This window comes from Ovis canadensis, chromosome 6 (assembly GCF_042477335.2).
Source record: "Ovis canadensis isolate MfBH-ARS-UI-01 breed Bighorn chromosome 6, ARS-UI_OviCan_v2, whole genome shotgun sequence".
Classification (NCBI taxonomy): domain Eukaryota; kingdom Metazoa; phylum Chordata; class Mammalia; order Artiodactyla; family Bovidae; genus Ovis; species Ovis canadensis.
This window is the reverse complement of record NC_091250.1, coordinates 85,938,610-85,964,567: the sequence shown is the minus strand read 5'-3', so window position 1 is coordinate 85,964,567 and position 25,958 is coordinate 85,938,610. Positions and strand designations below refer to the sequence as shown.

At 34.0% G+C, this 25,958-nt stretch overlaps 1 protein-coding gene across 2 annotated transcripts in view; it reads left to right on the top strand.

Moving 5' to 3' along the window:
* The window catches only part of CHIC2 (cysteine rich hydrophobic domain 2), a 59,254-nt gene extending 33,301 nt beyond the window's left edge, over nucleotides 1–25,953 (top strand). Inside the window, exons 4-6 of one of the 2 annotated variants that reach the window (XM_069594146.1) lie at nucleotides 19,619–19,675; nucleotides 19,842–19,901; nucleotides 23,266–25,953. In XM_069594146.1, coding sequence (XP_069450247.1) covers nucleotides 19,619–19,675; nucleotides 19,842–19,901; nucleotides 23,266–23,316 — 168 coding nt within the window. In that variant the 3' untranslated portion in view covers nucleotides 23,317–25,953. The remainder of the gene's footprint in view (nucleotides 1–19,618; nucleotides 19,676–19,841; nucleotides 19,902–23,265) is intronic. The other variant, XM_069594147.1, reaches the window with a different exon arrangement.
* Nucleotides 25,954–25,958: the final 5 nt, after the last annotated feature.

The following is a 25,958-nucleotide window of genomic DNA, read 5'->3' as shown; positions in this document are numbered from 1 at the left end:
TTCTTTGTTTTGATGCTATTAATGGTATTTTAAAAATTTTGATTTCCAGCTGTTCATTGTCAGTACATTAAAAATGCAGTTGATTTTTGTATATTGGCATTGTGTCCTATGACCTTACTGTATTTCAGGAATATTTTTTATAGATTCTATGGGATTCTTGATGAAAGTAAAAGAGGAGAGTGAAAAAGTTGGCTTAAAGCTCAACATTCAGAAAACAAAGATCATGGCATCTGATCCCATCACTCCATGGGAAATAGATGGGGAAACAGTGGAAACAGTGTCAGACTTTATTTTGGGGGGCTCCAAAATCACTGCAGATGGTGATTGCAGCCATGAAATTAAAAGACGCTTACTCCTTGGAAGAAAAGTTATGACCAACCTAGATAGCATATTCAAAAGCAGAGACATTACTTTGCCGACTAAGGTCCGTCTAGTCAAGGCTATGGTTTTTCCAGTAGTCATGTATGAATGTGAGAGATGGACTGTGAAGAAGGCTGAGCACCGAAGAATTGATGCTTTTGAACTGTGGTGTTGGAGAAGACTCTTGAGAGTCCCTTGGACTGCAAGGAGATCCAACCAGTCCATTCTAAAGGAGATCAACCCAGGGATTTCTTTGGAAGGAATGATACTAAAGCTGAAACTCCAGTACTTTGGCCACCTCATGCGAAGAGTTGACTCATTGGAGAAGACTCTGATGCTGGGAGGGATTGGAGGCAGGAGGAGAAGGGGACGATAGAGGATGAGATGGCTGGATGGCATCACTGACTCTATGGATGCGAGTGTGAGTGATCTCCGGAAGTTGGTGATGGACAGGGAGGCCTGGCGTGCTGCGATTCATGGGGTCGCAAAGAGTCGGACACGACTGAGCAACTGAACTGGAACTGAACTGATGGGATTTTCTACATAGAAAACCATGTTGTTTTATTTCTTGTTTTCTAATCTGTATGCCTTTTATTTCTTTTTCTCTTTTTTTCATTGGGTAGAATTTCCAGTAAAATGTTGAATAGGAGTGATGTAAATGGACTCCTTTAAGGCCTGATTTTTTTCTATTTTTCTGTTTTTAATTTCTTTTTTTTTGCTCTTATTTTCACTACTACTTCTCCTTGGTTTGGATTTAATTTCTTTATTTCTAAATGCACTGACTAGAATCTCCAGAAGTAATGAGAACAGCGACTTCCCTGCTGGCACAGTGGATAGGAATCTGCCTGCCAGTGCAGGGGCACAGGTTCGATCCCTGGTCCGGGAAGATTCTACATGCCATGGAGCAGCTAAGCTCGTGTGCCACAACTACTGAGCCTATGCCCTAGAGCCTACATGCTGCAGCTACTGAGCTCACATGCTGCAACTACTGAAGCCCCCATGCCTAGAGCCTGTGCTTTTCAATAAGAGAATCCTCTGCAGTGAGAAGCCCTCTCACCACAACAAAGAGTAGCCCCCACTTGGCGCACCTAGGCAAAGTCCCCGTGAAGCAACAAAGATCCAGCAAAGCCAAAAAATTAAAAAAGAAAAAAGTAATGAGAATGGATGTCCTTGTCTTACTCCTGATATTAGGGGGAATGTATTTTTATCACGTTTTTATCATTCCATATCATATTATGGAGTTTTGTAGATGTTCTTTGTCATATGAGGAAGTTTTATTCTACTGTTTTGTGGAGAGTTTACAACAGGAATAGATGTTGGATTTTGTCTGATACCTTTTCTGCTTCTTTAGAGTGGTTATATAGTTTTTTATTTTTAGTTTAGAAATAAACTAAATTGATTGAATGGAATTGATTTAAGTTTTAGACTTCAAGTTTGTTTAGAAGTCCTCTGTTCATGAGGGATATTTTTCTGTGGTCTTCTTTTCTCATAATATCTGATTTTGGCATTAGGGTAGTGATAGTTCACAAAATGGGTTGTAAAGTGTTCTCTCCTTTTCAGTATTCTGAAAGAGTTTGTGCAGAATATGCATTCTTTCTTTCTTAAGTTTTAGGAAAATTCACCAGTGAAGCCCTCTGGACCTGTAATTTTCTTTGTTGGAATTATTTAAACTACAAATTCAGTTTATTTAATATATATGGAACTTTTCAGGTTACCTACTTTATCTTCATTGAGCCTCATACTTTCTATTTTTCAAGGGATTTGTCTACAGTTCATAATATTCATTATTCTTTTACTACTTATAAAATCTCTAATAATACAACCGCTTAATTCCTAAAATTGTTAATTTATTCCTTGTTCTCTCTTTTTCCTGACCAGTCTGGCTAGTGGTTTATTAGTTTTGTTAATTTCAGAGATCAACTTTTGATTTTATTGTTTATATCAAGTTAATGTTTAATATCTCATAGGTCCCACTCTAATATTTTTTCTTCTTCTTACTCTGTTTTGCTAGTTTTTTTTTAAAGTTGGAATCAGAGGTCATTGATTTGAGACCTTTTGATATTTAATGTTAAAAATTTTCTTCCTGAGTACTGCTTTAGCTGTATTGCCCAAATTTGGTATGTTGTGTTTGAATTTTCATTCAATTTCTTTTACTTTCATATTTCTCTTTTGGTTTTTTTGTACAACCAGTGTGTTATTTAGAAGTATTTTATTTGGCTTCCAGATACTTGGGGGACTTTTATAGAGATCTTTCTGTTGCCAATTTTTAATTTCATTGTGGTTAGATACTTTGTATATTTTGAATCCTTTTAAATTTTTTAAGATTTATTTTATTACCCAGAATATGAACTTTCTAGGTAAATGATCCTTGTGCACTTGAAAATAATGTGTTTTCATCTTCCTTTGGGTGGTGTGGTGTGTTTTAATTCAATTAGATTAAGTTGGTTAATAATGTCAGATCTTCTATAGTCTTACTGAATTTCTGCCTAATACTATTAGTTATCAAGACAAGGCTATTAAACCCTGTGACTGTAATTATGTAACTGTAGATTTGTCTATTTATTCTTACCATTTTTAAAATTTATTTTGACATTGTAATTAGGTACATAAGTTTCAGATTTCTGTGTCTACTCCATGAATTGACCTCTTTATCATTATGACATTGACCTTCTTTATTTTTTCTCTGAAATATACCTTTTTCTAGTTTTAGTATTGTCATTCCATCTTTTTTTTGATTAATGTTAGCATGGCATATCTTTTTCCTTCTTTTACTTTTAACTTAATTGCGCCATTATTTAAAATTTGTTTCTTATAGGCACTGTTAAGTCTTGCTTTTTTTTTTTTCCAGTTTTTATTCAGTCTGACACTCTCTGTCTTTTAATTAGAAATTTTGCACCGTATGCATTTATTGTAATTATCAATTTGGCTAAATTTAAGTCTTTCATTTTACTATTTGTTTTCTTTTCTCCTAGTCAATTCTTGGTTTCTATTTTCAGCCTTAAATGTTTAAAATAATAGTTTATCAAAGTGAAATTCACATAACAAAAATTAACCATTATAAAGTAAACAGTTTAAGAGACTGTTCTAACGGTCTAATGGTTGAGACTTTGCACTTCCAGTAATTTCCTGGTGTCCAGTGGTTAGGGCTTCATGCTTCCACTGCAGGGAAATGGGTTCAATTCCTGATCAGGGAACTAAGATCCCACATGCCTTGTAGTGTGGCTCCCCTCTCCCCACCCCAAAAAGGAAGAAAGTGAATAATTCAGTGGCGTTTTATACATTCACAGTGTTGTGCAACTGTTACCTCTGTCTAGTTTCAAAATATTTTCACCACTCCAAAGTAAAATCCTTTACCCATTGAGCATTTTCTCCCCATTATCTTTTCCCTCCAGCTAACACAGTAATTCCCTGGTATCCAGTGGTTAGGGCTTCGTGCTTCCACTGGAGGGAAATGGGTTCAGTTCCTGATCAGGGAACTAAGATCTCACATGCCTTGTAGTATGGCTACCCTCACTGTCCACAGACAGTATATGTTCTGTCTCTATGGATTTATTTATTCTGGTTATTTCATATAAGTGAAATTATACAGTATATGACCCTTTGTATCTGGCTTCTTCCACTTGGTGTAATGTTTTTAAGGTTCCTCTGTGTTGTAATAGGTCTCAAGTCTTCATTCTTTTTTATGATTGAATAATATTCCTTTATATACACCATGTACACCATGCTGTGCTTGGTCACTTAGTTGTGTCTGACTCTTTGCAACCCCATGGACTGTAGCCTGCCAGGCTCCTCTGTCCATGGGGATTCTCCAGGCAAGAATACTGGAGTGGGTTGCCATGCCCTCCTCCAGGGTATTTTCCCAACCCAGGGTTAGAACCCAAGTCTCCTGCATTGCAGGCAGATTCTTTACCAGCTGAGCTACCAGGGAAGGAAGCCCATGTATGCTGCTGCTGCTGCTAAGTCGCTTCAGTTGTGTCCGACTCTGCGACCCCACAGACGGCAGCCCACCAGGCTCCCCTGTCCCTGGGATTCTCCAGACAAGAACATTGGAGTGGGTTGCCATTTCCTTCTCCAGTGCATGAAAGTGAAAAGTGAAAGTGAAGTCACTCAGTCGTGTCCGACTTTCAGCGACCCCATGGACTGCAGCCTTCCAGGCTCCTCTGTCCATGGGACTTTACAGTCCAGGCAAGAGTGCTGGAGTGGGTTGCCATGCCCTCCTCCAGGGTATTTTCTCAACCCAGGGATCAAACCCAAGTCTCTGCATTGCAGGCAGATTCTTTACCAGCTGAGTTACCAGGGAAGGAAGCCCATGTATACACCATCATAAGTTGTTTATCCATTCATCCATTGATGGACATTCAGATTTTTCTGCCCAATAATGCTACTATTATGGACATGGTTGTACATGTATTTGTTCGATACTTTTTTTCCAGTTCTTTTGGGTATATACCTAGGAGGGTGCTTAACTTCCTGAGTATCCATAGCAGTATTTGATCTAGGGCTAAACACTGGTTAGGCAAGATCTTTCTGGTTATTCTACTCAGTAGCTTGTGAATTGTGATGTTCTCTAGTCTGGCTAATGGAAAGAGGCTTTGTGCTGGATCTTTGGACATTCTTACCTCTTATCCTTTCTAGTAGTTCTTTGCTCTACCTTGGTTATTCCCTTACCAGAATGTACTGCTCAGCAGTCACCTTAATATTCAGTGTGGACTGTCTGCATGCAAATCTTTGGAGTTCTTTGAAATACTTTCCTCTTTGGTACTCTGTTCTGTGGCTTCAAGTTGCCTTGGTTTCTCAAATTCTCAACTCTGTCTCCTTAACTCAGAGTTGCCAGGCTTTGTCTAGGCTGTCCTTCCATTTACTGTGGCCTAGAAGCTCTCTGACATCAATAGTCTTGCTTTTTGGGTTTTTGTTGGTTTGTTTGTTTTGGTAGTCTCAGGCCAGAGGGTAAATCTGGTGGCTATTGCTGCATCTTTGCTGAAAATGAAAGTCCAAATGTCCTAAAAGCATTTTTGACAAATAAGTACTGTGCTTGGGATTGAAAGATTTACATCAATGCTGTATTGAAAGAGCATGTAGTCTGTTTGGAGAACTGGCTAGGTGAGCACAGAAATAGTTCAAGTTTATAAGTACTTGGTATGTTTTTCATGAAGTAGCTCTAATAACAAAAGACAATAAATGTATGTCTTAGAAATATGAAGTAGCCACCTGCAATAACAAAATATTTTTGAAGTCTTGTGTTATATTTCAGACACTCATTTGAATTTTACATTTTATTATGTAATATTTATTTTAATAGAAAACGTTTAAAACGACTTACTGAATAACATTGGTACTCTTAGAGTATGAACATATCTGTCTTATGAAATTGCTGATTTTAGCTGCCAACATTAGTTTAAGCTGTTGGAGAAGGAAATGGCAACCCTCTCCAGTATTCTTGCCTGGAGAATCCCATGGATGGAGGAGCCTGGGGGACTACAGTCCATGGGTCCTCAAAGAGTCAGACACAACTGAGGGACTAAGCACTTTAAGCTGTTAATACGATATTCTCTGGAAGTTACTTTTTCATTAATTTCAGTTAATTATTTCTAAAGCCACACTGTGGGCTTGGTATTGCTTTAGATGATGTTAAGAGGTTATGTGTTTACTCTTGTGGACTTAAAAAATAGACAAAAAGGCAATGAGGTAATTACAAATACTGATAAATGCTTGGAAGACAATAAAAAGGAAACCTCAGCCTTTTGGTAGTTCTTAGTGTGAGTCTGAGGAGCTTACAAGCAGGTACAATGTTTCAGCTTCATTAAATAGATTTTATGACATTTACTTTGCAAAGCTTATTTTTGTTAATACTTTTGTTTATAATTTGCTTCTTGATTGTGCCTTAATTGTAGTATTATAGTTTTGAAAATTGATGTCTAAGTACGTGAACTCTTTTTGACTGTTTTGCTTTTAGCCTGGCTCATTTATTGAGGAAAAAGTTTCATAATTTTACTGTACGTTGTTACAGTGTTTTTTGGTTTCCATCCTAAAGTAACTATTAGTTTCAGTCTTTTGAGATTTTGCATATATATATATATATGATGAACATATATAATATCCCAACTTTAGTGATTTTGTGGACTTTTTAATATGTATACTCAGCCATTGTCCTTTCTAATTGAAGAACTCTTAAGTTTTAGAATGTTTATATACCGACTTCTTAATCTTGTGAGTTGTACCTTTTTTTTTTTTTAGTGCTTTAACCTCTTACCTATAAGGAATAAAATTGCGTGGCTTTCTAAAAGTGTTCTCAGTGTGAATTTGTTGTACATAGTGTGTATTTCCATTCTCTTTATACTCTTCTGTATTTAGACGTATATCAGGGAATCATTTCTTTAGGAATAGGGAAGTAGGCTGCACCATGTGGTAGCTGGGACCTGCAGTTTGATGCTGGAAAGAACTAGTTTGGAAAGTGGCACTTACTCTGAACATTGATCGGTTCACACTCTCTAAACCTCAGTTTTTACCTCTCTAAGATGAGGTTAATCTCTTCCTTGTAGTATTGTTTTAAAAATAAGAGCAAGTTGCTTAGTTAATGACTGTTGCTATTAAAGTCACTTTATTATTAATCTTCCCAGGGTCTGTCTTTCTAACCACTATATCTCCAGTGCCTCTCACAGTGCCTCTCATCTATTTTGTGTTCAATAAATGTTTACTGAATGAATGTACCTTTTGGCTTTTGAAATTCTCGAGTAGTAAGATCATAACATTTCGGAAGACATAGTCCTCACTATTTAAAACAAGATTCCTAAGAAAATGAAAGCGTTTTGTCTTCTAGAGTAAATAACAGACATTTTTTCCTGCAGGGGCAATGTGATAAAGTACAAAAGATAGTAAATCGCTGTTTGAAGCTGAGCGACTTTGAGTCACGTAAAACCTCTCTGAGCCTGAAGTTTCACCACCTTACCCCCTGCTTTATTTTTCTTTTAATCTCAGAAGAGGAAAGGCTGACTGATCTCTCTAGGTACTCTCCAGTCCTGAAAATTTATAATCCTTTGAAAACTGAGCTGTGTAAGTCAATAAAAACATCCTTATTTTCAAGCTCTTAAGTAAAGAAGTTCTCAATATTGATTTTTATTTGCAATCTAAAGATTGACATTTTAGTATTTTCTTTACTTTTAAATTTTTAAAAACATTTATTTTTTTAATTGAAGGATAATTGCTTTACAGAATTTCGTTGTTTTCTGTCTTTAGTTTTTTGGTCCTAGGTTTTCTTTTACTTTTTTGGCTTCTCTGAGGTGGTTTTTTGTTTTTTTTTTCTTTTTAGATAATTGCTATTTAGTTTTGAAACTTAGATGAGATACAACTCTTTTTTTTTTTAATCAAACTTTATTTCTTTTACTTTGAGTTGTAATGTGCTTAGATTTACTTCTAAATGTCTTTTCTCTCAACTTCAAATTTAGTTATTCAATAATAGTGAGTTACTTTGGTTGGGGTATAGTAGGAGTAGAAAATCCAAATGGGAGAGGTCAGGAGTCGAGGGTTTTAAGTGAGAATGCAGCCTTGTCGGATTTAAATAAATTCAAGAGAAAGTGAGCCTGGGAGAATCATAACCAGAAAGCTGCAAATATTTGTGTGTGTGAGGAACTTGGAGTTTACTTACTCAGTTATAACACCAATATTAAAAGTTACCTAGAACTTTTAGAACTCTAATTTATTCTGTGTTTGGGATTTGAGCAATTGTATTCACTTACTCTGAATCATAAGATGATAATTGCAGTGAACATTTAGATGAAGAAGATGATTCTAACATGTTGCAGATAACAAAAGCAAAACAAACTTAAAAAGCATCATAACAAAATTTTAGAGAAGGAGGGGATCTTGAGAAGTTTCTGGTAAATAAGAGATGGTAAACTAAATGTATTCTTATGACATTATTATAGACTGAAGGTTTAGGAAAATCAGTGCTAACTTTTAAAAAAAAAGAATGCCATCCAATTTATTTCTATAAATACAACATAATTATTAGGGTATTCATATGTTCAAAATAAGTATGCACCTGTGATACCATCATTATAAACGATGCTGTAAACCTAACCATCCTCTAGTAATTCACTCCTTTCCTCCCCCTTTCTTTGTATGTATAGGTGTGGTGAGAACATTTAACATAAGATCTACCCCATGCATTCCCCCCCCTCCCAGCTTTATCTCCCCAGTGGCTCAGCTGTAAAGAATCCACCTGCAACACACGAGGCATAGGAGATGTGGGTTCGATCCTGGGTTGGGAAGATCCCCTGAAGGAGGGTGTGGCAACCCACTCACTCTAGTGTTCTTGCCTGGAGAATCCCATAGACAGAGGAGCCTGGTGGGCTACAATTCATAGGGTTGCAAGGAGTCGACACAGTTGAAACGGCTTAGCACACATACACATGCACACACAATTGACACATAACACTATGTAAGTTTAAGGTATACAGCATTGATACAATATTCTGATACACATATATATTCAAAACCCGTATGTTCTCTTTTAATCTTTACAATAATCCTATATGGTAAATATCGTGGTAACATCTAATAACTAATTATTGAATGTTCACTGTACACCAGAGATTGAGTTAATCAGTTACTTGTACTGTGTCATTCAGTCTTCCCCAAATTCCAAGAGTAGACATTCATATTATTATAAGGATGAGCAAACTGAAGCTCAGATCAAACTGAGATCCCACTGTCTACAAAGTTAGGCCATAGTTAGAACCCTAGGCTTAAAGCTCCAGGTCTCATACTTTTTTTTTCACTCTTTGATAAGGATACAAAATCAGTTATTTTTTATGCTTTATTATAGTTCAGTTTTAATGGAGAAGCCAGGGCTATTTTAGAGGTTTTAAAGGAACTTAAAAGATCATTATTTCACATGATGGGAAATTCAGGTCCATAGAGTGTTGTATAATAATTTACCTAAGTTTATCCAGTTTATTTATAAATGGTAGTAATGTTCAAGCATTTAATATCAGCTTTTGCAATACTTCAGTTTTTTGGCAGATTTAACTTTCCCGTTATTTTTTTCCCTAATAGTTAAACAAATTTGTATTTCTTGAAAATACAAACTCACAGTAACGGAAGGAGGCCATAAAAGAAAGATGCAAGAAAACAGTATATTTTAATCAGATTTTATACTAAGTTCCAGTTGGACAAATGAGAGTTGATACATTGCTTTTGCTTCTGTTTTACTTCTATAAAAACAAAAAATCGGTATCCCTATATTTGAAAAATTATCAGGTTCTCGCTCCCTAATAAATAAGTACATACTATTTCTGATGAAGTTTTTATTGTTTCTAGTATTATACCCTTTCTTAAAACTTGTATATTCGCTCTTAGATTGAGAATGTCATGTAGTGAGTTAATGCATTGTAGGAGGGACAGGAACTCTCACTGAAGGTAGTAGAGTTGGGTTTTCTGATTCTAATGCTAGATTTTCCGTTCGCAGTTTTTTGCTTTAATTCCTCCCTTATTATCATGATAAATAAATAGGTTTAACCTCTTTCAAATCTTACTTCAGTTGCTGTGGGAAAGGGATCTCATGTAAAAATTTTATGACCAGAAGAATATATTTATTGCTGTTTCATTTTAAAAAATATTTTAGGCTTGAAACTTCTCACATAAACTAAACATTCTTACATAAACTAAATTACTACCATTAGTGTGAATGGCACTGATTATTTGTTTTTAGTTGGAGGGAGACCCTGATGCTGGGAAAGATTGAAGGTAAAAGGAGAAGGGGGCAACAGAGATGAGATGGTTAGATAGCATTACCAACTCAGGGGACATGAATTGGAGCAAACTCTGGGAGATAGTAGAGGACAGAGAAGCCTGGCATGCTGCAGTCCATGGGGTCACAAAGAGTTGGACACAACTGAACAACAACTAAAAAAACTTGTTAAGGCTTCCCTGATGGCTCAGTGGTAAAGAATCTGCCTGCCAGTGCAGGAGATGTGCGTTCAATCCCTAGGTTGGGAAGATGCCCTGGAGAAGAAGGAAATGGCAACCCACTCCAGTATTCTTGCCTGGGAAATCCCATGGAAGAAGAGCCAGATGGGCTACAGTTCATGGGGTTGCAAAAGGGCCGGACACAATTCAGCGACTAAACAGTAAAAACCTGTTAGTAATTTCTCATTATAAAGGAGGGTAATGCCAGAAAAGCAAACTTTGAATCTTAAATGTACAGAGATGGTACTGGGACTTTAAAGATGTGCTGCTGCTGCTGCTAAATCACTTCAGTCGTGTCCGACTCTGTGTGACCCCATAGACGGCAGCCCACCAGGCTCCCCCGTCCCTGGGATTCTCCAGGGAAGAAAGAACACTGGAGTGGGTTGCCATTTCCTTCTCCGATGCATGAAAGTGAAAAGTGAAAGGGAAGTCGATCAGTAGTGTTAGACTTCTTTAAAATGTGTTTTGCTGAGAGCTGACCGACATTCAGTTCTTTCTGAATATTTAGGACATAGTATTGATGTGATTTGTAGAAAGCTTTGTTCATCTTCCTCAGCGTCCAGTCTGTTCTTACCCTACGCAATGGGTTCTTAATTTCAGACACGATTTTTCAGTTCTACAGGGTACATTTGATGTTTTTATAGTGTAGTCCTCTTTTGAAATTCTTCATTTTTTCACCCATTTTGTCCATTTCCCACTATAATTGAACATACTAATCACAGTTAATTTAAATTCCTGTCAACTAACACCAGTACTTTGATTATCTCTGGATTTGTTTCTGTGGGTTTTTTCTTTGGATTATTGGTCATATTTTCCTGGCTCTTAAAGTTTTTAATTTTATGTTAGATATCATAAATAGAGTGAAGTAGAACTTCCAGAAGAAATCTTCAAAACCAAGGGTCCCATCTATCCTCTTTCAAGCAGATCAATTCAGTTCAGTCACTCAGTCGTGCTGACTCTTTGCGACCCCATGTACTGCAGCACACCAGGCTTCCCTGTCCATCACTAACCCCCAGAACTTGCTCAAACTCATCTGTATTGAGTCACTGATGCCATCCAACTATCTCATCCTCTGTCGTCACCTTCTCCTCCTACCTTCAATCTTTCCTAGCATCAGGGTCTTTTCTGATGAGTCAGTCCTTCACATCAGGTGGCCAAGGTATTGTAGTTTCAGCTTCAGCATCAGTCCTTCCAATGAATATTCAGGACTGATTTCCTTTAGGAATGACTGATTTGATCTTGCATTCCAAGGGTCTCTCAAAAGTCTTCTCCAACACCACAGTTCAAAAGCATCAATTCAGACAGATAGGATGAGGAAAAATGATTCATCACTTTGATCTAATCAGAGACTGAGCTAGGTTGGACTGGTAAGTGATTTATCATCAATACCTAGTTTTCTGTTTCTTGGTTATGGCCCTTCTAGACTTTTGATTGAGGCCTAGCAGGTCTTTGCCTCCTTTCCTCAGAAAGTTGTATGTATCCTTTGGATATTTTGAGTTTAGATTTTATGCATGTTCAAGTATTTTGAGGAGCATACCAATTTCGAGTTTATGGCAGATCCTCCTCCATCTAGCAGAATTTTGTCTCCTAAGTACTGAGAGACTATGAGTAATCTTTTTCTGCCTGTTTGTCTTGGTCCCCCACCCTTCTATGCTACCCCAGAAGTCAGTAATGTCTCTTGGGAAAACTGGCTTTGCATTTTAGGGTACATCTAATTTCTAGTCCACTGAGCCAGCGTGTGCAATCTGTCAAAGCTCTCTTGATTTCCTCTTTCCTTAGTAAGAGTGCCGCTGGTTGTGCCAAACCTAGTCTTCTGCTGATTTCTCTAATCAACAAAGAAAGAAAATGGTTGGTACATAATCATCAAATGATTTAGACAGGGTGCTTTTCTTCTCTGGGTTTTATTTTATCCAGGCCTTGTTGCTTCCCAGAATGTTCTGATGTTTTAAAAATAATGTGTGGTTTTTTAGTTTTTGTTATTACTTCAATGTATCCATTTCAGTTTGTGGTGGAAGTGTTGGCTTGAGTGTTCACATCCTACCCAGAAATAGAAGTCTCTAGTTACCTTGACTTTACATGAAGAATTGTGCTGTTCTTTGCATATTGGGAGGGAAAGAACAGTGTGATTATTATTATTATCTTGCTTTTTAACATGTTGTTTGAAATTTCTTCATATTTGGAATTAAATCATATTTTAAGGACACTGTTTTCATTTTATGTTAGTGCCTTGAATGGAAGGATTTAAAATTGATTTCGCTTAATTTAGATGCAAGTGAAAGTAGTTAATGCTTGCTGATCCCAGGTAGAAAGCATGGTCGGTTTGGAAATCTGAGTTTGAATCCTATCATTACCCTTATTGGTATGTGACCTTGGGCAAACCATTAACTTTTGTAAATCTTTGTACTTAATCTATAAAATAATGACATACCTCAGTTCATGTTTAGTTGCACAAAGCAAGTTATAAACAAAAACAAAATACATTTTGGATAAATCTCATTGAGGCTTAAGAATAGAGTAGAATGAGTATTTCCTAGACCTCAGCTGGAGAAAATTTTAGTTTTAGATTAAGTTGGCTGTTCAAGGCCAATAGCTGAGTTAGTGGTTTAAAATACTTTACATGTCATTGAGGTGTTATCCAACAAATTACAAATTCTTTACAAATTTGTAGCTTCATTGAATAATGGAGAGAGCATATTATTGAAATCCTGTTTCAAATCCCCATTCCACCATTTCCTAGTGTGGCTTTAAGTTTCTTAACCCCACTAAGACAGTTTTCATATGTAAAATAAAAGTTATACAAGCTGCCTTCTAGGTTTATTGTGAAGATTGATTGAGATAACAGGGAAAACAGTTAACATGGGGTCAGATCCAAAGTGAGGATCAACAGATATGATTCCTTATTCCTTTGTTTCTCCAATTGTCATTATAATCAATCAGCAGTATTTTCCCCCCCGCCTGTTGTGAAGTAATTCTTCCTTGTGAAGTCATACAGGTTTTTAAAATCTCCGATAGTAATATGTTTGACTATTATATAGTCATATTATATATATATATATTATATATGCAAGCTATATATATATTAGCTTAGTGAAATTCATTTGTCTTATGAACAATTTTTCTAATTTTCTTCTGTCATTTGAAACTCAGTTTTCTGAGATGTTATCAGTATTTTCAGAAAAGTTATCAGACTTGTGGATAACCCCTTAAAATTGTGTGCAAAATTTTTATATATTGGTGCATAAATGCCTTTTTCATCAAATCCCAAAGCAGTCAGGGTAACCTTAAGAAGTCAAGAACCACTAGCCTAGTCATAAACTCTTGATTAAATTGTGCTTAAAATTAGTATTTGTAGGTCACTGCTCAGTACTAAGTTAAAGGGAATTTTTGATATACAAAATATTTACAGTTGTTTAGCTTATCTTCATCTGAAAATAGTATTTTTAACAAACAGTATGAAACTATTTTTTTGAATATACTTTGGTGGATATTTAGCTTATCTAGATTACATAAAAGTTAATATTCACATAAAGTTTTTTCCTCTTTACATACCATGCTTTTTATTTATTATGGTTTTTAAAACTTTTAATTTTGTATTGGGGTATAGCCCGTTAACAATGTTATGATAGTTTCAGGTGAACAGCAAAAGGACTCAGCCATATATATATATATATATATATTTATTTATTTATTTATTTATGTATATATATATAAAACCATGTATCTGTTCTCCCCAAAACTCCCTCCCCTCCCGTATAGGCTACCACATAACATTAAACAGAATTCCATGTGCTATACAGTAGATCCTTGTTGGTTGTCCATTTTTAATATAGCAGTGTGTATATGTCAACCCTAAACTCCCTAACTATTCCTTCCTCCATCCTTACTCCCCCTCCCCCAGCCATAGTTCTTTCTTTAAGTCTGAATATTCACATACATTTTTTTGAACTATATTTCAAGTCTTTATTGAATTTTTTTACAATATTGTTTATGTTTTGGTTTTCTAGCTGAGAGGCATGTGGGGTACTAGCTCCTTGGCCAGGGATTGAACCCACAACACTTGGATTGGAAGGTGAAGTCTTACTGGACCACCAGGGAGTACCTCCTCACATAAAATTTTTTAAAGGGGCATTTAAGTACAGGAAGGGAATTTTTTGAGGAATTTAATCACATTCTAGTTTGTCTTTTGGTGATCTAGATTTTTCATGTATTATAATACTGAGATATGCCATTTAATTTTCTGTGTATTATTGCAATATAAAATTTATATTAATCCAAGACAGATAAATCAAGTAATTTTCTCTTAAGTTAAAATAATTCATTTAAAATTTTGCATGTTTGCTTTCTAATGACTTATAACTAATAACATTTTTGTTTCATTTATTTTAATGATTTGAATTTGCACAGATGTCAAAAGATAAGTATAGTTCTTGTTTGAAAAATACTTAAAATTTTAAAAAATTATGAATACATTCAAAGCATTATTCTAGTTAAAGCTTAATTAATGCATTATAAACTTAGGAGTTTAAAATTTGTTTTAAATAAGAAATTGAACATTTGAAATTGCACTCTGAGCTCTGTGATATGAATAAATCCTATTCAAAAAGCTTTAATTTTAAGTTTAAATAGTTGAACTTTTATAAATAGTTATTAGTGAGCTACTCATACATTTTGTTAAATATTTTAGCATCTTATATTCTGAAGACTGATAAGAATGCTCTTTCTTTGGGGAAAATTCAGAGAAATTTTGTTACAGCTTCCACATTTAACATTTTTCCTTTGGTTTTAAGTACTTAAAAATCCATGAGGTTTCTGTTGATTTTATCAGCAAGTTCTAGAAAACCACTTCTTTGAAAAAAAATTTTTTCAAAGGACTGAGTCAGTGAATCATTGGTAATGAATATACTGTTAAATAAGAATGGTAACAGTGGTAACAAAGTAGAGAAGTAATACAGGGAAAACTTTCTAAATGATTTGCTGTCCTGCAAGACTTATTTATATCTAATAGTGCATAATTCATTTATGAGGAATAATAACATATTCATTAGTATGATATTTAGAAAAATTACAAAAAATGTCTCTTCTCATAGTAAATCAAATTTGAATTTTCAGAAAATCCTAATTTTCAGTTGCAGTAGCTTACTGTATCTGGGTGTTTCATATGTATTTTTCTGTTGTAAGCTTACTTTAGATGCTTCTTTGGAAATTGATAGGGATTTATCAACCTAATATTAATTGTTGTTCGGTTGTTATTTAATTAGCATTTTTGTAAACTATCCAGGCTGTTTACCTCTTTTGCATTTTCCTGGTTGACTTACTTCCACAATTCTACCAAAAATTTGAAAGGAACCAAATAGAAGCCAAATTTTCTATCCTTCTATTATTATTACTTGTTATTCAAGTTAAGTCTATTTAATAAGTCCATTTATAATTGAAATGATGTTTTTTTAGTTTCTGTTATTTTTTACATTAACTTTGCAGAATGGTTATATTAGAATTAGTTCACCAGTGAGAAAAATACAGCTAGCAAAGTGTTGAAATGAGGAAATGTGTGACAAAAAAGTAAAGTGAGCTCTGTTAAGAGAGAGGGGGTTCAGAGTCCAAATGCTTAGAGCGGTCCTTTTTCCAACCAAGTTAGTTGACATGATGTTATTTTCATAAAAACCTTGTTTTGATTACATGGTGTGGATTGGTGGTCTTGGTCCTTTTAACTAAGGGTAAAAACCCACGATAAAATTAGATTTCTTGTTGATCATCTTTTGCAGAAGAACTGAGGATTCATTGGTTAAGAACTGCTAACCTGTCCTCTAGCCTCCAGGGTGTGAGCACTGAAAAGGATTAAGGCCCACTGTAGGGAAGCTTGCACTGAAGCCTGCACTGCCCTTTCCCCTGTTCTTTCAGTTAAATAGAAGATTTTTAGTTCCCATGACTATCAGTCTGGTGCTTTTCACAAGCACCAAATTCTTTTAAGAAAATTGATTATTTTTAGATCCACTGGCCTAGAACACTGAAAGATGACTTTTTTTTAAGTATTTCCTGTTGATAGACCCTATACATACTGTTTTTTTCTGAGGCCTATTAGTTTCCTTTAATTTATGTAGATTTGGTGATCGATAGAAATACTTTAAAAAATCAAGGACAGGTTTTTATATGGTTAAGTTTGTTTGTCCAGTAATAATTATAGAGTTTGGCCGTGTTTAATCTTATGTTTTGTTATAAATAGCTATCTGACAACCCTGTGGACATAAACTCTTAACTTTTATTTCTAGAGTACTGCAGTAATAAGGTACTTTCTTTTCATGTTTAAAGGCTTTTAAATAGATTTTTATAAATGCTGGTGTCATTTTTTAAAATATCTGCCAAATTGTTGTTGTATTTAATCGTGAAAATATATTTTGATTTTGTTAACTGAAAATAATTGCAAAGTATTAAACATTCTCAGTAGTTAAAGCATTTTCCCCCCCATTTAATTTGAGCTTTTGTTGTTACTAGCAAATAATTTGTGGCACAGTTTCTTTTTTTTTTTTAATGACTGTTACAGTCTATATACTTGTCACCTTAGTGTTCTAGAAATGTTCCACTCAGATCAAGAGTTCCTTTCTGGTTTTGTATATTCTCACCTGCTCCTCACTGTAAATCACTGAGATGTCAAGTGCAGTGATTAATTAAGCTGCACGTGCATGTGCTTTTTTTTTTCCACCTGTCAAGCAGGAAAGAAGTCTTATATCAATAGCAAGATTAAATGCTGCAAATTCACAGCTATTACTCCAGACTGTCAAGTGTATAAAAATATTTTATGTTTAGATGCTTAGTTGGAATATGGCATACCACTGTTTGATTTAGAATTCTTAAATATTGTAAGATACAATTATTATATCAAATCCTGTCATTAAACTTCCAATTAGAAGCAAAGGATAAATTTGGCATTTCTACATAAATATTTTGGAATTTAAGGTTCATGCTTTGTACTTGTCTTTTATTCATATATGGGTAGTTGATTTGAGTTATTTAAAGTAACTTATTTTAAGTTTCTAAATTGACGTGTGTTTGTGTGTATGTATCATATACACCATGAGATCCATTCATAATGTTTGTTCTTGTTATAGTATGGGTTTAAATTTGTGATGAATGATTGCGGAAACTACACTTTTTTTCTGTGTGTAATGCGTATTTGCAGAATGTAATGTTAAACTTTTAATTTTTATATATTAATATGAAACAACAGACTTGAAAGCTTGTTCTCCTCACCCTACTTCTTTCATACCTCCTGCCCCCTTTTTAAACATCAGCAAAAGTAAAACCTCAAATTGTATAGTAATCTTAATCTATTATTAAAAGGTCCTAGAAAGGAAGATTACAAGGTAGATTCAGGTTTTGAATCGGTTTTGCCATTGGTTTAGCAGCGGGTGGGCAGGCAGATGCCTGCTCAGAGTAGAACCTATTGCCATTTTTCACCATTGATAGAGTAGCCTTTCAGAGTCAATGAGCTCTGTCAATGTGAGCTTGTCAAGGCTACAACTTCATAGACCTGAGAGGCGGTTTGAGAGGTCAGCCCTTTTCAGGTTTGCTGTGATGCAAATGAACTTTAATGCTTAAACAACTATTGGAATTTTTATGTCTGCTCCTTGTTCTTTTTTCTTCACAAAGTCATTGACGAGACATTCAGTGCTTTTTAAATTGGAAGTTGCATTGTGCTAAAGACCTAGTACAGATTTACGGAGGGCTGAAAGCAGTTAGATCATGTTCTTTTCATGGTGCGATTAGAATCAAATCGATTTCCCTACAGCCTTCAGCATTCAGATGGCAATTTTAACAAAGCTTGGGGGCTAGACAAGGGACAAAACGACTGAACTGAATGTTAATTACACTCTGCAGCCTTATTTTCTTTTGATTTGGGGCTGACTGGCAACTAAATTAACAAAAAGTGTGACCATAACTGCTGCCCTATTTTCATTTAAAAGGAGAGCTGCCTCTAAAAGGCTATCTTTACAAAGAAACAAGTGAGGTCTGCTGATCATTGTTAACAAGGGCACTTTTTTCCTTTAAAATTCTTGCCAAAAAAACTGTTCAAAAAAGTAATGTAATAAATTAGTCATTGGCATATTATTACCCAGGGAGTTAGTTGAGTTTCTGATTTTTTTGACATAAGCTTGGAAAATGTAAGGCAGTAAGTGGTAGTTACGAATTATAATTGGCACCTCTGTGTCTGTGGTGTGTATTTAGCATGTTCCACATGCTAGAAGGTAATATGGTAACTAGATTACAGTAGATACCTTAAATAGATATTAAACATTTTATTATGTAACATTAGAGTATTCAAAATCAGCTTGGTCATAACAATTTTTCACCTCACTCATCCTTGCTTGATAGTCACATTTTCATATTTGATGATTAGTACTTACTTAGTTGTGCCACATTAATGGAGCTGGATGCTTTTTTCCTTTCCTTGCAAGGAAGCTGCAGCTGCAGCAAGTTGCATTTGCTTCTTGTGGCAACACTGTCCTGTTTGCACCTGCAGCTGTGTCAGTCTCATCCTAACACCTGGCACCATGAATTATCCTCCTGTTTATTCCTCCCCAAGCAAGAAACATTTCATGCTGCATAGTGTACACTGCAAAAATCAAGTGACCTTCTGTATAAATTTCTTAGTTGATACCTTTAACAGTAGTATTGAATAAAGTTTGATTTTCAAATGAAACCAATTTTATTTGAAAACCAACAAAAATGATTGGATTAAATGCAGTTTTGCCTGTGAAAATCTTTGTGAAATAATAAATAAGCTTAGTTTTAAAATTTGGACATTATTTTTAAGTATGATATAAAAATTAGTTTGATTTGATATAGATTGATATTTTTTATTAACTTTTAATCATTTCCTTTTTAAATTTAGACTAAAGACCCTTTTCATTTTGTTAATGTATAAATAGCTTTGTTTTAAAATATGTATTAAGGTATTCTTATTACTACTAAATATTACGGAAATATTTTTGAAAGAAATGGGGATTTAAATTTGTATTTTTTAGTGGATAACATTAGCTTTTTAGACTTAAATAAATCAGAGACTAGTAAGTATGAAACAGTTAAAAAATACAATGCCCCAAACCATATCTTTATCAAAACAGAGTCCTATTTCTGTTCAGGCTACTATTTAGTGCTAGAATGTTGCTAGTGTTATAGACCACTCTATACTCATTCACTGTCTTATATCTCTTTCCTTTTCACACAAAAAACAGCTGCAAAACCACGTTTTTCTAAAACCAGTCAGGAGTAAACTTTTTTCTCATTTGTCTTCTAGACACGAAGATCGATTGAGAAGTTATTAGAATGGGAAAACAATAGGTTATACCACAAGGTGAGTACCACGGGGAGCAGCTTCGTACTGTTGAGGTCTGAACTGCACAGTATGGAAACAGATGCTTTTGTTGAACTAAAAATATGAAAGATGGACAAATGGGTTAGTCTGTGTGCTGCAATAAAATAGAGCTCATTTTTCTTCTTTTACTCTCCTACTTGTCTAGCTGTGCTTGCACTGGAGACTGAGCAAAAGGAAATGTGAAACGAATAACATGATGGAATATGTAAGTTAAAGGGCTGTTTTGTGAGTTTCTCTATTAAATGATCATTTATTTTGCTTCTGATCTTATTCTTTCCATGATTATTAATCAGCAAAGGTGTCAGAAGCTTAATCTCCTGAGTGCAAGGATTTTTTACGGTTCACAGATGCATGGTTTCATGTGCAAGACTGATTTATAAAGTTATGAATGACTTGAAAACAAGGCTTCACTGTGTTCTGAAAAATAATAAATTAATTGCCAAGATAAAATAGGCTGAACATGTGTTGATGGAGTGTGAAATTTTAGATGCTGTATAAAGAATAACCACAACTTTGGTTACGCAGCAAGTCAGATATGGCTTTTTTATATAATGCTAATCAGGTTTCCAAGTATGGAAGAAAACCTTTCAGCCAAGCCACTGGAGCTTAAGAAACCTTTAGCCTTTATAGATTTTAACTGCCCATACCTCAGTGGCCTTTAAAGAATCTTTCAAAGTGTTGTTGGGATATTATTCTGTAAAAAGTATCTTAAAAGTAAACAGGAGATAAGATGTTGCTCACCCAGTATTTATTCTTTAAAAGATATCTAATGGGTATGTGTATACAGTCAGTTTTAGAGCTTAGAATGGGATTTAATTTACCAGCTACTTGCTTTACTTGAAAATTTTTTCTCAGTTTGAAAAGTTCAGAATACTATAGAAAAAGTGTGAATTTTTATTCTCCCTTGAGCCTGGATGTTTTGTGTTAAGTATGAAAAGATTAATATATGAAAAGAAGAAGAACTGAGCACGGGGTTGAGTATCTAGCACATCATTTCTGACAAATTTTGTCTATTCTTTGACACAGAATAGCCATCATAGGTAGCATGTGTGTGTGTGTGTATGTATGTATAAAAGATTAATGAAAACAGTGCCTGGATACTGGAAATAGTTGGAAATTATCATAAAATCATTTTTCTCTGTAGCATTTTCTCCTTCTTTCATTATCACACAATCAAATCCCATTTCTAGCCGTGAACATAAAAGATGTCTTTAAAATGTCTCTTTTTTCATAGAATAGCTCTATTCAGTGAACTAAATAATGTAGACTTTATCATTATCTATTATATCAAACATGTTAATTTATGATGGTAAAAAGGCACTTGATACTTTTGTATAATAATAAAAGCACATTCGAATAACTTGTTTTGAGATTGACCTATGAAAATACTAGGCTTGTATTTTCATCATAGATGAAAACTCACTGGTGAGAGAGTTTATGTATTTTGTGAGAAGAAATGGATATATAAGTGATTTAAAGGATTTTGTGAAAAAATATTTGCTATATTTATAAACCCAAACACTCAGCTTATTAATAAAATAGAAGCTTTTATTTATTTATTTAGCACACTTCTAAATTTACTTTGGAAAGCAAAGCATAAAAGTATTCCCAATACTATTATTTCCAGATAGAACTGTAAGATCATTCATAAAATATGCTCATTCTCTTTAATGTTTATATTTATGATGTTGTAGTATTAATTAATTGGCAACCCACTCCAGTATTCTTGCCTAGAGAATCCCAGGGATGGGGGAGCCTGGTGGGCTGCTGTCTGTGGGGTCACACAGAGTCGGACATGACTGAATCGACTTAGCAGCAGCAGCAGCAGTATTAATTAAAATAATATAACCTTCCAAAACATTCTGAACTTATATGCTCTGTAAAATATGTGCTCTTATTGCTCTGTTAAATTGTCATTAATTTTTAGATAAACAACTTTTGTACTAAAGCCATTATATTTTCTTACCATCATAGAAAATATCTAGAAGAGTAGTTTTTTAAAAACTTAGAAATTACTTTAAAATGTATTTTTCTTCAGTTTTCTTGGAGTGTGTATGCGTGTGTGTATGTGTATTTATGACAGTTGAGTGGAGGAAAAACATAATTTTAAAAACTCCCTACAAATAGTTTTGCAAAGTTAAAATAGAAATAATCTGTATATCTGTATGACTTCAAATTTTCTTTAATTTACAGAAATTTCATTTGTTAGCTAAAGGGAAATATTTCTCCTTGACTATGTTTTGAATATTGGAGTAAATTTATGAAATAGACCAAATTTTCTTTTATTCAGATATGGCAGAAGAAATGAGACAAATGGTTAACTTCTGTGTATGGCTTCTGAAGGGAAAAAGTTTGTAGGATATATTCTTTTTAAAACTAGTAATAATTCAGATAGTCAAAGATATCTTTTACTATTCATTGTGCAATATAGACTGGAAAATATAATTTAGTCATCAAATTTTAGAGCTAGAAAGAAATCTTGCCATCTCTCCAATCCTTTCATTTTATAGGTGAGGACACTGAAAAACAGAGGATTCTAGCTCAAATAAAGAAGCTGGGTAGGAAGCTAGTGAACATTTTGTAGGCAAATAATAGGTCAGGAGAGTAACACAGGGGCACCAAATGATGAGTCAGCTAGGGGAGGAGTATATTGGAGCCACGTATAGAAATACCTTCTTCATTGAGGCAGGTCAAAAATCAGGAGAACTAAAGAGTGAAAATGAAGATTTGTGGCTCAGATGACTAAATGTAGAAAAGTACCCAAACATAGAGGTCATATCAAGACAGTTTCTAAAAAGACTGAGGAGTTCCTCAAACTGGAAAGTGTTTAAATTGAATAATTTTTTGTTTAGCATCCATTCCGTACAGAGTTGAAACAAGGGGGAAAATTGATTATAATTTTAAGACAGTTCCAAGTTTGGAATAAAAATTAGCTCTGGTCAACCTGTGTCTTTCTGTGTTAACTGTGTTTTGTTTTTTGATTGATTTCCATTTAGTTTCCTAGTAAAAAGTCCTTTGGAACAGATTTTAACCTTTAATTTTGCTAGCCTAACCTTTAATTCTGCTAACTTAAAAAGAAAAGAATGTTTTTAAAAAATTAAGAGAGAGAACCAACAGTTTGTCTAGAGATCACATGTCCCAGTACAGTAAAATGAGAACAGCTCTAGAACCTAAAGACCCATGGAACTGGGCTGTAAATAAAAGGGAAGAAGCCTGTGGAGCTGAATATTAGGGTCAGCTGCAGCCACCATAAGGGAGTAGAAAGGGCAAGGCTTTGGAGTTAAGACAGTCTTTTGTTCATATACTAACTCCATAATCTGTGGTGTTGTACTTCTCAAATCATCAGGTTTCTCATCTGTAAAGTGAGTAATGATAATACTTGCCTCATTGTCAGGATTAAATAGATAGTATGAAATATTTGGTATGTAGTTAGCTCTCAGTAAATGCATGTATTCTGCTCTTTGTCAGAGGCACTATAAAAATTGTTTTAAGTGATGGGAATATAAATGAAGTTTTTTAAGATAAAATTTTAAAGAAATCCTTTTAAAACTTGTTTTCTCCTTCTACAGGTCATCCTCATAGAATTTTTACCAAAGACACCGATTTTTCGACCAGATTAGCATTTACTTTATTTATAGAGACTTTCCAAGTATGTTGTCTTTCCAATGGTGCCTTGCTTGGTGCTCTCCTGGTGGTGACATAACATTGGTTCTACAGAATCGTGTGGTGTTTTTTTCTGTTTTTTTTTTTTTTTTTTAAATAACCGCATGTTCTAAGTGTGCATTTTTGTCAAACTTTGCAACAGTTATTTCATACAGATGTTTAATACTTAAGTTATTGTGCTCTTTTCTGTTATGTATTCTGATTTTCAAGGATTACTTTTTTGTATTATCAAAAGAAAAATACATTTGAACTTAGCATAAAAAGTGGCCAGCTTTTTTATTTTACCACCAAGGTATACACAGTCCTTTATTTATTAATTCCTTAATATAGAAAAAGACCTTTGTAAGGCCCTACTTATCTATTATTCTAGCAAGCACACTCTGTAGTATTTCTCTTGCTTTTTAAATTTATTGTCATTATTTTAAAATAGTGTTTTCTTTCATAGCTTTTTGAACCATAACATATTCCTTCTCATACAATTCCTAATGCTATGTTTACAGCAGAAATATCTGTAACATTATAAAGACCTGTCAAATATTTTGAAAGTATTTCCGTCTACAAAAGTCGTAAGGCAGGATTAAATTATTTTCATTAGAATAGACAAATCAGTGAATGGTATGCATGCATCTAATGTTTACTAGAGCTCAGGATCACAAAACATAGTAGCATTGCAATCTGTATATTTTTGATCAAGGTATTAATTTAATGGCCTTATTTGGGTTATTTTTTATTGTTTTATCAAATCTTATGTACAAAAGTGTAGGAATACTAGAAATACTCCTTTAAAAAATTTCTAAGGGAACTATCTCTCAATCTAACAGCAATTGTAGAATGCGTATGTTTCTGAAAAGTTTTCGAAAGAAAACATTATAGAATTAAACTGGTGTTTAATATCCCATTGATATTTAAAACAGATTATTCCTAAGAAATGGAGGGCATATCTAGTACTGTTTTAATCCACTAGTTTGCTTTCAGTCCAGTTATGTATACTTTTCTGATTAAGAGTATGATACACAAGTTTGAGTCAGATCATTTTGTTTCTTTAAAATATGTACAGGCATACATTTTTTTTTTCTGCTCCTTTTGGTTGTACATATCTCCATGCATTTTAAAACTTTCTAAATTTCTGAATGGCCTATGTGTAAATTTTTGTTTTTATAAACCTTGAAATTATACAAATTTTGTGTGTGTATACAACATGTTCCATACAACTGTGGTATCGAGCAATAATGTGAATAACTTTTGAAATTATATAAACTATGCTTAATTTGTATTAAGAATTGGTACCACTATATAATACTTTTCCTTGTATTAAATCTTTTAAATACCAGTTTCATTAATTTATATACCTGTATTTTTAAAAACGATTTCTTTGTACTTCTCCAAAGTACTGTAATTCTATGTGAATTTGAATAATTTAATGACATATCCTATCATATATTAGGAACTATCTTAAAAATTAGGATTTTTGGAGAGGGGTGCGTCCTGAGATTTATTTGTTTCCTTTGCTTCCCAAAACATCAACTTGAATTTATAAAACACTTTTCCTATGAAGAGCTCAAAGTACAGAGAATTCATACACTTCTCATTTTATTTACCTTGTGTCTTGGATATGTCCTATCACCTTAAAGTAGTGCAAATTAAAAGATAATGCTATTCAGAAACTCTAGTATTCCTCTGTGGTTTCCCTGTGACAAATTATCTTATGGAGAACACTGATTTTGCCTCAGGAGGATTCCAAAAGAACAGCAAAATATAACTGTGTAGACTATGCAGCACAGTTTTCCAAATCTGAAATTTTGTAAATTTGTGGAGCATCATGTTAATCAGCTTTATAGGAAGAACTGTACCCATTTAGGCATAATTCTTTTCTTCTATTAATCTTCTATAAATTGTAATTTTAACATATTCCCATAAGAATATTAATATTTTTAACAGGATAGTTTTCATACTTGATAATGTTAAGTATAGGATTTTAAAATATTTTCCTAATTTTATTGACAAATATGTTGCCTAAAGAGTCCCTGGAAATGGGCAGTCATATTTCTAATGAATATATGGAAAAGAGCTGTGAATGCTTAATATGTGAGATTACCATAAGCCAGTTATACTTTGAGCAGTTAGATTTCCATGTTTGGGTTTTCATTAGTAGCCCCCAGTGTAAGCCCTTTTATTTACCCTTTCTTGAATCATGAATTTTCAGTGTCCATGTTACTGGAAGTTAGGAATGTTGGAGATGCCTGCATTATATGAACATTAGTCCAAAGGAAATTTTATTTCCAAAGGAAATGTTTTAAATGATGATCTTTAGTTTCTGTTTTCTAGTTTGTGAGACATGAACCATAGTACGTAATTATAAAAATGGCCAAGAAAAGGTATTAGCAGCAGAAAATCTAATGTATAGATTTTACATAGGTTAAGTGAATATCTTATGATCTTCATTCTGGCAATATATTACTGGTATTTTACAATTAGTCCAGCATCCCTTTGTAGAAACATTCCTTTATCAAACATTGTACTTTGCAAACCCTATTATATTTTAGCACATGACTTTTGTATACCTGAATTAAAATATATGGTCATCCAAAATCTAATGACT